Source organism: Austrofundulus limnaeus, unplaced genomic scaffold (genome assembly GCF_001266775.1).
Source record: "Austrofundulus limnaeus strain Quisiro unplaced genomic scaffold, Austrofundulus_limnaeus-1.0 Scaffold17, whole genome shotgun sequence".
NCBI lineage: Eukaryota > Metazoa > Chordata > Actinopteri > Cyprinodontiformes > Rivulidae > Austrofundulus > Austrofundulus limnaeus.
Genome location: NW_013952419.1, coordinates 533118 through 545240, shown reverse-complemented (window position 1 = coordinate 545240; position 12123 = coordinate 533118). Strand labels below are relative to the sequence as shown.

At 40.4% G+C, this 12123-nt stretch overlaps 1 protein-coding gene across 8 annotated transcripts in view; it reads right to left on the bottom strand.

Annotated features, from left to right (window-relative positions):
* The window catches only part of nrxn2a (neurexin 2a), a 207942-nt gene that overhangs the window by 140439 nt on the left and 55380 nt on the right, over positions 1–12123 (bottom strand). For 7 of the 8 annotated variants that reach the window (XM_014003140.1, XM_014003145.1, XM_014003142.1 and 4 more), the window contains exons 2-3: positions 3922–5032; positions 621–641 (exon numbers count right to left, since the gene is read on the bottom strand). In XM_014003140.1, coding sequence (XP_013858594.1) covers positions 621–641; positions 3922–4627 — 727 coding nt within the window. In that variant the 5' untranslated portion in view covers positions 4628–5032. The remainder of the gene's footprint in view (positions 1–620; positions 642–3921; positions 5033–12123) is intronic. The other variant, XM_014003144.1, reaches the window with a different exon arrangement.

Below are 12123 nucleotides of genomic sequence, written 5' to 3'. Positions count from 1 at the left end.
AAAAAAAAAAAAAAAAAAAAAACAGTCTGTTTTCAGAGGAGCTCTTTTTGTTCTCCCACCCATGTGAAAAAGGGAAATCATTATTGTAAATCTTATCATGGACTCTTAAGACTGCAGGAATCAGTCAGATGATAAATTGACCTTAGTGACAAAAACTACTGGTAGACCTTTGAACATTAATTAGGATGAGAAAAATATGCACTGAAAAGTATGATAAAAAAACACATTTATAAGTGATAAAACTGCATCTTGGTGCTGTTATTTACTCTTTGCTTTGCTGTATTTGAATGTTAGCCGTGTTGTGCAACATCCACACACTCCGCAGACCTTCAGTCACCTCCAGCCCGCTGATTATGAACACAATGAGCGTTCAGCGCATTAGGCGCTTTTTTCCCTTTGTGACCTCGTGACCAGTGGTAGTATAGTCTGAGTTCAGCTTAATTTGTAGGATGTTAGAACTGCAGTCCAAAAGTAAAAAAATACAATAAATAACAGCCTTGTAATAAACCAAACACAGTCTCTCACACGCCGACACCGGGGATAATATTCTCTGCAAATAAGAGCATCCCGAAAACAAACTGAGAGCCGTGTTGTGCTCATTATCTGATGCATGGTCTTACCTTCGACTTCTCTCTGGACAGCTGCAGGAGAACAAAGGAAGAAAAAAACAGATAATTTTAACACGGAGAGGAGAATAATACACAAATATGTTCACTTTCTACAATTTATCTTTAGTATTATCGCTATAAAACCCTGTTCCTTGTGACCCCGCTGTCCTGCATGTTTTAACTGTTTCCCTTGCTTCGGCACACCAGATTCAAATGATTAATTTATATATTTAGAATGTCATCAAGTTTAGCAAAAGCCTGCACACTCTTAGGTAGGACTTTGAAAAAAGGTGTTGACACATTTACCACCCCCTCCACCCATCTTCAAGATTTAAAGAGGTTTACAAAATTTATGGTGGGGAAAATAAAACAACTTAAGAACAGACAAATCCAGAGAAAAGGGGCTCTGCAGCCATGAAGTGTGAATTTCTTGGGTTTGGGGGTAGTTTGGGTGACCCATGACTGGTAGGATTGACTCGTGTGGGCGTAGTAAAAGATYTGATGAATAATAGTATTTAGTTCAATTATTCTGAATGTGTAAATATAATTTACTGACTTCAAAGTTTGTGCATCTTTTTGTCTGAAGTTATGACTAAAATTTGTCATCATATTTTCAATTAGCCTTCTGAATTGTTGCACTTCCACCCAGCTGCACAGTGTTCATCCAGCTCAACTGTTATCTTCAAACCCCACCCTAAATTCCAACCCAACCGATTGGTGTGCCAAAACCACGCCCACAAGTCAATCTGACCAATAACAATTGACCCAAACCACACCCCCACGTCAATCCGACCAGCTGTAACCTCATTAACCACCTCCTATATCCAATCCTTTATAAAATTGCAGTCCAAGCTCTGCGCACGTTAGCTCCTGGATCAAAGTTTTGCCAAGACCCACGACCCGCCCCCACCCTAATTCTGATTGGCTAGTAGGCCTCTTTAGTTTATTTTGAGTGAGAGATGCATCTCATCCAGAAAAATGTCTGTTTAATCTGGGCAAACCTGAAGATTGGCAAGGTGCCCTGAGGGCGTCCTGAGGCACGGCCACGCTGCAAGAAGGCATCGGAAAACCAAACAGGACGTCCAAAAGACGGCCCTGTAGCTAAACGCCTGGAAGCCTGTCAATCACTCATTTCAGTCAGGTGTGTTAAAACTGGAAAACAGCTCAAACGTGCAGGACAGTGGGTCACAAGGAACATGGTTGAAGACCTCTGAAATAGATAAAGATACCATGGTAGGATCTATATTTTCTGTTTCTTAATAGTTTGCATTTTTAGTAGAATAATTTAGCTTTTCGTGTTTAGCTCATCACCCTATCATTCAAATTAGAAAACCTAAAAAGACGCAAAATGTCACATATGTGTCATATAGTTAAAAAAAAATGCAATCATTCTGAAGTAGAATCGACCTCAGCCTTGGATCAGTCTTTTTTGGGGCATTATTGAGGAACCCTGTGGAGCTTCCACGTCAGTCAGGTTTAATGACTAACATTCAAAAAAGGCAAAATCTGAAGTGTTTTGCAAAGAGGGGGAAAAAAGATCTGCATTTACACCCTCTGTTCTGTGCTGCAGGAGTTTAAAAGCTCACCTTCTACAGCTAAACTCTTTTGCTTGGTGTTTTGCTCGTTTTCCACGGGAAGAAAATGACATCCATTTGTGGGGCCGTTAGATGTCTCGGTGTTGAAAAGATGCAAACACCTATCACATTAGAAAGCTCTTATCTCTCGTCTTGAGGAGATGGCTGCTTTGCCGAGCGGCCTGTAAGTACCGCTGGAGCCTACTTTGTCTTGGATTGCTGTTAAGTGGGCTTTATTGATTATCCCCCGGAGCTCAATGAGAGCGTGGACTTTATGTTTAGAACAGGGATATTAATAACACATTTGAACAATTTGTGAGCGTCTGCTGATAACAGGGCCTTGTGCAGAACGATGGCATTAAAAAGGGAAGTCATTCAGCATAAATGTGATGTTTCTGTTTGAGACAATAGAGATGATTCTGATGAGGATTATTACTGTAGGTCTTCTACATGCGTTACAAAACATGGTGAGAATTTCAGATGTTTTTATTTTCAAACAGAAGCTTTAGTTTAATAACTTGACCATGTCAGACCCTGCTGACCCCTCGTGTGGAGTCCCGCAAGGTTCCCTATTTGGAGCCAGTCCTGTTCTTGCCGTTTTAATTATCTCTGATGAATTCTGGGTGGGCACAGCTTATCAAAGWCRTYGCTCATAATCCACAAACTAAAAATATACCTGGAATGACACAAACCTGCTGATGTTAGTTTGTTAGTTAGTTAGCTGTTAACAGACTTTAAGTTAGCAAGATCTATTTCAGCCTTATTGGTCCGCTAACGATTTTAAAAGTTAGTAAAAAATAATTGTTCATCAAAAAATAGTTGCAGTATTAGCTGTTAGCTTATGCACCACTGCTAATGGGGATGGGAAGTAATCGTTGAATATGAAGAGTAGTAGCTAATTTGAAGATTTAACGCAACCATCTATTTTTATTTTATTTTTTTTTACTTTTTACACCAGCACCTGGTTGTTCTCTACAAATTATTTCCTCTTTTCTTTTCTGTTCTGTAACAAAACATCTGCTACCCCTCCCGCTAAAAAAGAAAGAAACATCAGGAGCCTCCCAGCATGTGCTGTTGCAGTTTAATCTGAAGTGTGGTAAGGATAAGCAGTGTGAAAATYGTTAAGACTTTTTTTGGAATCTGGATGTCTGTCATATTCAAAAATATGCTTATTTGCAAAGACTTGTCTCTGTGTGTATGTGTGTGTCTGTGTGTAAGTGTGTGTGTGTGTCTGACGTCAAGAGGATGTGTGAAAAAGCTTAAATTTAGACGTTAATAACCCAGAAACAGGAGAACTGGATTGCAAAAATATCTGAACTCTGTGCAACGTTCACAATAAACCTGAGATCTTTGTTTTATTAGGAATTACAGTATTTTCAGTCTTAAAAATTAATGTATGGTATTATTAAGCACTCATGCTAGATGATGAACATTTACTTATGATTGACTTCAATTTGTGTTTTTTTTTCTTGTGTTTCATAACAAARGGGATCAAATATAAATTCAGCTTCAGTTGTTTTGCCTGAATTGTTTGGTTAGGTTTTGTCTTTCCTTTTAAAGCTTTAAAAATATTTTTTAAATGGAAAACTCACATTATTTACTACATTCACTTCACTGACTGTAGTCCAGCATTTTAGTATATTTATGTWTATTACAGCAAAATGCATCTGTCCTTGCTCATACAAAAAAGATGGACTTTATATCTTTAGAAAAACACAGGCAGAAAGGTTTTTCCTCACCTTCCTGGCAGTACTTTCCTCTGTAGTTGGTGTTGATGCAGTCACAGAGCACCTCTCCTTGGTTGACAGAGCAAAGGCCTTTGTTGCTGCAGGGCGAGTGTGTGTCACATATGTACTCCAAATCACTATGCACGGCTTGACCGTCCAGAAGGATTGGCAGTGCCTCCCTCACTTTCAGATTGGTGATGAAACCCTGGAACGGGGGTTCGTATTTCACCGTGCTGGAGGTCAAAGCAGAGAGACGCACGTCTGGAGAGATCCCGCCGACATAGAGGTCGCTGGCGACAACCATCTCTTTCCTTTTGGATTTCACCTCTGCCGCCTTCTCCTCGTTGTCTACCACCAGCTTGGTCTCTTTGTAGTTGCGCGTCAGGAGGACTCGGTGCCAGCGCAGGTCGTTGACAGGCGTCTCRGTGTGGAGAACCGCCGGCTCGGCGCAGTGGATGGTGAAGCGCATCTGCAGCCTCCCGTCTGCAACCAGCAGCTCCAAYAAGTCGCAGTTCCCTCCGTCATCCAGGTAGAGCACCAGGGCTTTGCTGATGTTGGTTTTGAGAATYAAGCTGAGCTCACCTGTCGTCTGCGCGTCCCACTGGCCATAGCGTGTCCACTGACCGGGAACCCCCTCATACTCCAGAGCTGTCCCCATTAGCACRAAACCCGCTACAAGCAAAAACCAAGAAACCTCGCCTTTACAGCTGCCCATCATGTTTACTAGTTGCTATCTACAAAAGGCTCCTGCGTGGTCTCCAAATATTTCAGGAAGTGTTTTTTTACTGTCTATAATTATTTCTTTTTATCACTGTGAAATATGCAGGGAAAAAAAAGACTCCAACTCCTACGTGCAGCACAGMAGTTTGTTTAGTCTTGGCTGCCTATGTGGATTTCTGCCCCCCATCTCTGAGCAATTGGAGCACATCGCTGAACGCTTTGCATCTTCTCCGGATCTGAGGACGAGAACAAACAATTCGACTGATCCACAATGCTGTGCGCTTCCTCGTCTTCGCCATCCAGTGTCTTGGCCTCCATCCAGCACTGTTCTTGTCAGTCCTCCATGGGTTAGCTAGGCACACAGCCTAGGTACAGCCTCCACTCTCCTCAGCATCCCAATATCCTAAGACATGAAAGAAGAATGTGRAATGAATAGCTGGAAGCATTATGAACCACTGATTGCACAAAAAAGAAAAAGGTAATTATGAGGTACCATGACAAATGAATTACAAAATCTAACAAATCATTAAGGWGGGGAAGCAGAAGATGGGTGACTGATTCAAAAGTCTGCATAAGGAGAAACATTAAATTTTGACAGGATGGTTTTAAACAGAACCTCAAATAGTTGTAACATTAGACAACATTTGATAAATATTATTTCACCTGTAAAAAACATACTGTAAACATACCATAGGCTCTTTAGTTTTACAAAAATAAAAAATAAATAATAAATAACAATAATAAAAAATTTGAGAAAATCATATCGTAACACAGACGCTGCCGTGTTATGTACATGACAAAGAATTGTGGGTAAATGATGTTTACTGGCTGCTCCGGCGCATGAATGTGAATTTTGGACAATGTCTGACATTCAGCTCTTTTAAATGAAACCGAGGCGCATTGACAGAGAGGAGAATGTATAAATGACTTAGCCTGCAACTGAAAATAATGGTGGAGGACAGCAGAGCTGCTTAATGAAGGAACACCTCAGCTTTAGCCTTTTAGCTTTACTGTTAGCTACAGGGAAAAACATATTTGGCTATATATGGCATTAGCTTCTGAACTAATATTATTAGCAATATATAGTTAGAAATTACCTCAGCTTTAGTCTTTTAGCTTTTGAGTTAGCGCTCAAGCTATACAGTGGGTAAAATAAGTATTGAACACGTCACCATTTTTCTCAGTAAATATATTACTAGAGGCGCTAATGACATGGAATTTTCATCAGATGTCGGTAACACCAAATGATCCATACATACAAAGAAATCAAATCATAAATGTCCAGAAATTGAGTTATTTGTAATAATGTGGAATGGCACAGGGAAAAAGTATTGAACACATGAAGAAAGGGAGGTGTAAAAAGGCATGGAAAGKCAAGACACCAGCTGAACTCTCTCAGTAATTAGAAAYCAAGCCTGKCCCTTGTCAGTGCAAGTTAATATCAGCTGGTTCAGTCCCAAATGATGGCCAGGTATCACACAAGATCCATCTGATGATGGGTAAAAGTAAAGAGCTCTCTCAAGACCTTCACAACCTTATTGTTGCAAAGCATAATGATGGCATCGGTTACAGAAGAATGTCTAAACTTCTGAAGGTTCCAGTGAGCACTGTTGGGGCCACAATTCAGAAGTGGAAAGAACATTATTTCACCATAAACTGACCACGACCAGGTGCTCCTCACAAGATTTCTGACAGAGGAGTGAAAATAATTATCAGAAGAATTGTCCAAGAGCCAAGGACCACTTGTGGAGAGCTTCAGGAAGACCTGGAATTAGCAGGTACGTTTGTTTCAAAGAAAACAATAAGTAATGCACTGAACCACCATGGCCTGTATGCACGCTCACCACGCAAGACTCCACTGCTGAAGAAACAGCATGTTGAAGCTCCTTTAAAGTTTGCTGCACAACATTTAYACAAGCCTGTGTAATACTGGGAGAATATAGTCTGGTCAGATGAGACCAACATTGAACTGTTTGGATGCCAGAATACACATCATGTTTGGAGGTCAAATGGCACTGCACATCAGCCCAAAAACACCATACCAACAGTGAAGTTTGGAGGTGGGAACATCATGGTGTGGGGCTGTTTTTCAGCATATGGTACTGGCAAACTTCAAATAATTGAAGGAAGGATGAGTGGAAAAATGTACAGAGACATTCTTGATAAAATCTGCTTCCATCTACCAGGATGATGAAGATGAAACYTGGCTGGACATTTCAGCAAGACAATGAGCCCAAACACAAAGCCAAGGAAACTCTCAGTTGGTTTCAGAGAAAGAAACTAAAGCTGCTGGAATGGCCCAGCCAATCACCTGACCTGAATCCAACAGAAAATTTATGGAAAGAACTAAAGATCAGAGTTCATAGAAGAGGTCCAGGAAACCTTCAAGATTTGAAGACTGTTTGTGTGGAAGAATGGGCCAAAATCACACCTGAGCAATGCATGCCACTTTCTCCATACAGGAGGTGTCTTGAAGCTGTCATTGACAACAAAGGCTTTTGTACAAAGTATTAAATAAATTTCAGTAAGTGTGTTCAATACTTTTTCCCTGTGCCATTCCACATTATTACAAATAACTTCATTTCTGGACATTTARGGTTTGATTTKTTTGTYTGTATGGATCACTTGGGTTGTTACCAYCATCTGGTGAAAKTTTCATGTCWTTAGCACCTCTAGTAATATATTTACTGAGAAAAATGGTGACGTGTTCAATTCTTATTTTACCCGCTGTATGGCGTTAGCTTCTGAACTAATATTATTAGCAATATACAGTATAGTTAGAAATCACCTCAGCTTTAGTCTTTTAGCTTTTGTGTTAGCGCTTAAGCTATTTATGCAAATGAATGGCGATACATGGCCTTATCTCTACAGCTAATGCCAAATATTTGTAATACGATTAGAGCTCACTAGAGCTTTAGCCTTTTAGTTTTCCCACAATGTTAACTCAGGAGCTAACACCACATAATTGTAATATATATATATAGTCACTGTGCAAGGGGCAGGGTACARCCTGGACAGGTCACATGTTAGGGTGACCTGTCTTTAGCTCCAGAGCTAATTTACTAACCGTCATCCTTGAGCATTTCAACCCATAAACTGTACAGAACATGTAAATCAATATAAAATATGTTATTGTCATACATTAAAGCTTTTTAGCCTTTACTCAGTGTTTTAGTTTCAAGTGTAACCCATCAATATATGACAGTAGTCACAGAGCCCTTTAAGATTTTTGCATCAGGCACTTTTTGTTTGTCTTTGGACAAATACTGCAGTATCTAAATCCTGGCAGAACACCTTATCCCATAACACCCAGGCACAAAAAAAGAGGGAAACTATCTCACTGATTTCCAAGAAGATGGTGGGAAAGTCCTGTTTTATAATCACCCACAGAGATTTTTTTTGGCTCACCACATGACTTCGCTAATGTCAGCGATGTCAAGCCCCTGAAGGTTTCCAGCCTCAAACTGAAAAAGCTACAGCTGAGCAACAAATGCAGGCAGGAAGTTGGTTGTTAAGGAACGGATGAGGCCTGCGTTAGAAGCAAACYAGAAAGTTAAAAAGTGCAAATAGTTTGTGACAGCCGGAGAGGGGCATGCCTTGCAGGCTTGGGGATAACAGAAAAGTGACGCAKCAGTTTCAGAGAGAACTGAGACCCCGCGCTGACTACTTAAACAATAAGGGCAGCATTTTATTTATGTTATATTTCTCAGTGGTGAACAAAGCAATCCATGTGTGCATAGCTTGACTCTGTAACTGCTGTAAACACATGAAGGAGCAAACTTATCCTGTGGTAAATTAATGGATCAAACCAGAAATCAGCACTCACAAGCTATAAAAATAAATTTGTGCAAAATTCTGTGATGGCTCTGTGATCGACTTGCAACCTGTCCAGGGTGTACCCCGCCACTCYCACAGTGACCCCCGTGACCCTGAAAGGAAGAAGCGGATAAGGAWAATGGATGGATGGATTGTGCTAAATTCTGGTAAACCTGTTCCTCACAAATCCAGATACTGTAACTTCAAAAGGATTTGACTCATGAAGCTGCTCGTGGTTCCAAAATTGAAAAGCTTGGAGCTTTTTGAAGTGAGCTCATGTGGAAAGGCTGAGATCAATTATTATCTTACCTGGTGTGCATAACTCTTTAATTGGATTCAGTTTGGGAAATAAAAATCTTTGATTCTGATCAAATAAAGAGGCTGAAACAGTGAAGACTAAAGTGAATCGACGCTGTGGTGAGAAAACTTAATAGACTTCATAAGCAATGAATCTGTGCAGGACTGTCTCGCATTTTTCCCTCCTGTCCCAGAGACCCACAAAGGGAAACAATGTGCCGCACTAAACTGGGTCAAATTATCAAAAGATMTCCTTTCATTGTTGCTGTTTCTCAACAGGCACTTTTCTGAAACTTTATTTATCCAGTGGCTGTCATCAGAGCTGTGTCAGCTGTCAATCAAAATGCACGGCAGCGTGATCTGGTCACCCTATGTAAMGCATATTAGCAGCAGCAGCCAATGTGGCACTTCTGCTGAAGGAATAGAATGACACGGCTGTGAAAATAACTGCTCAGGTCATTTTTAAATGATAAAGTTTCAAAGTAATGTTCTGTCATATAGTTTGTCTCTCATCACCTGTGACATCAGTCATAGAGCATGGGGAAAGAGACAKAAGTCTTCATCTGAGCTCGACTAATAGTTAGCCAAACAGGAAAGATAAACAATAAGTCTTTGTTTGGGTAGGTGGATGAAAACTTTTGCCTCTTTCTCCATGCTCTATGACTGATGTCAAGGAACTAACTTTTGATACATATTCAACAGAAGATCCATCCATCTCCTTTACTTGCTCCTCCTTTCCAGTACACAGGGAACTGGTCCCTGTCTCCAGCAGGGACTCTGTGAGAGGTGGGGGGACACCCTGGACAGGTTTTAAGCCCTTCACAGGGACACAGAGACAAAAGAAAACTATTCACACTCCTAGAAGGTTCGATAATACAGCTACGTAGAGTGCGTCTTGGTTGCAGTGACATGAGTGGCCAAAAAATTCGACCTTCGAAGGACGCAGCCCCTAAATTTAGACACAGTGGATGGGATAGGCAAGGCTCCCTCAAATTATATTGAACCCAACGTCACACTCTCACCAGGGGACAATTTAGAGACACTAAATAAACTCATGTGCATGTTTCTGGTCTGTAGCAGGAAACCAGAGTACCCACACATTGCACAGAGAGAACACGCAATCCTGTGACCTTCCCATCTCTCAGCTCTCACCACTGCTCCATCGTACTTGCTGGCAGAACATAGCCTTAGAAGTYTGCAAACTATCTCTTTAAGATGGCTCAGGCTAGCCTTCAGCTCGCCAATCCAGTCAAAATAAGTTCCATTTGTCCAAACTAAGGTTACTCAAAGATAACTAATCTGAAGAACCCTGCTTAGAGAGATCTGAAGTGTCTCTGTTAATATTCTCTCAGTGTGCTGAAAATGTTGGAAAACTCCCAGTGGTTCCTGATCCAGTCTGGTCTCATTCTTCAGRAAATCCAGATTGCCGTCTATAATTGAAGTTTGGTCCCGAGGGCTTAAAGAAACAATAATAAAAGATAATTTGTCTGAGAACAAGAATTGTTGATAAGCCAACCTGAGTAATAAAAAGCATTTTTTTTCCTCTTCTCACTTGGAGCAGAGACAATCCAAGCAAGTTTGGCCCAATTACATCTCTGCCTCAAAGAGAAATGTAACATGTGGACGAGTCTGCGGGGAATTACAGCCTCAGTTGGGTTTCCTGTTGATGAGGGAGCAGGGTTGGTTTTACTTGCTGAAGGTAGATGTCGGGAGACAAATTGCATCCTGAAAAATAAATCAGTTTTTTCATTGAAGTGTCCAAATGTTGAAGGGTGAGAGAAAAAAAAAACTCTTCTGATGGACAGGTTTATCAGGGGGATAGCTGCATCCTGGAAGGTCATAAAAACTGACACATTCAGAGCAGGATGAAGTGCAGTTTGCCAGCGTCAGGTATACTGCATGACAAGTATTTCTAATTTTTGCTTTACTTGTATGAATTTTCAAGAATACATTAGTATTTATGCACATAAAAAACAAGAAAATCTGCGAAAACCTTTTAGTTTTATGTTATCGTCTCGTAAAAACAGTTAGAAGCCAATTATGCTCAGTAAGGGCGACTTGTGTTATGCTTGTTGACACTCTGTTTATGTTCTTGTATCAATATGACATTTCCTGTGTTTCCTGCAGCACTAACCTCCCTCAGTTCACAGCTGTTTTCTCTACGTGGAGACACAGACAGGGGTTTTTCCTCACAGCAGCTTTCAGACTTAAGTCAGTCACTTCTTTGCACTTGGAAAAACAAAAACTTCAAAGTCGACTGAGCGTACAAGAAGTGGAGGTCTTATCTTTAAATTTTAGAAAGATTTTATTGTGAAATCTACCAAAATCTTCTTAAAGCAACACTTTTAATCTGTTTAAATGCCTTTAAAATAATAAAATGGTCTTTTCACATCTTTAAATCAAGAATAGTCTTACAAATACAACCTTAAGACTAGAATATATTTTTGATTTTTATAGCGTTTGCAGTGGAAAGCACAAATAACCAAGAAACATCCATAATCTGGTAATTTACAGCTTTGCTAATGTTAAACATGTAACAATTAGAAGAAGCTAAGCTAACACTGACAGATCTTGTCCCTCACACAGTAACCCTGTAAAGAAGAGGCGGGTAAAAGATGAGTGGATAGATGGATGGATGGATGGATGGATGGATGGATGGATAACACTGACAGATAATCACTGTGGGGCTGACACAAACCTGTTGATATTAGTTTCTTAGTCAACTAGTGGGATTAAAGTTGGAAAAACATATTTTAGCTAAAGCTAACTGACCCGCTAACGGTTTTCAACGTTAGTGAATAAGTTAATCGACAGCCCGGCTGATGAGCTGATTAGCAGAACCATGCCCACCAATTGGAGTCAGCTACTATCTAACTACACGATAACAGCATCAACGTGTCAGTATTTACAGTTAAACATGTACAATGGCCTTCCTGTCCATCTGTTGTATTTTTTGTAGCGCTTTTAAAGACTTTTTTTTATAATTACAGGTCAAGAGCAATTTAAGGTAAAAACATGGCTTTGTGTTGCCTATGTTTTGCACAAAAGAGGCTACGGTGACTACAGTGTCCAGGTCCTGTGGCCCAAATCATCCAACCCATTCTCACTCCCAWGTCGTCACATATTGACGCTTTTCCAAGGTTCCCTCTACGTCCGATTTTGACGCGCCGGGTACCCCCGTCACGTCAGTTACTGACGAGATGGGGCGAAATCTGTTGTCATATTTTCAGAAAGTGTATAAAATGCGCAAAAACTACCGTTTCAAAGCCTGAAATTACCTAATATTCACCATGGACATCCTACCCCTGATCCCAGTACCTAAAATTAACCATTTTTAGAAAATGTAGGAATTTCACGTAAACATGTTCCAAAGCCTGGAAT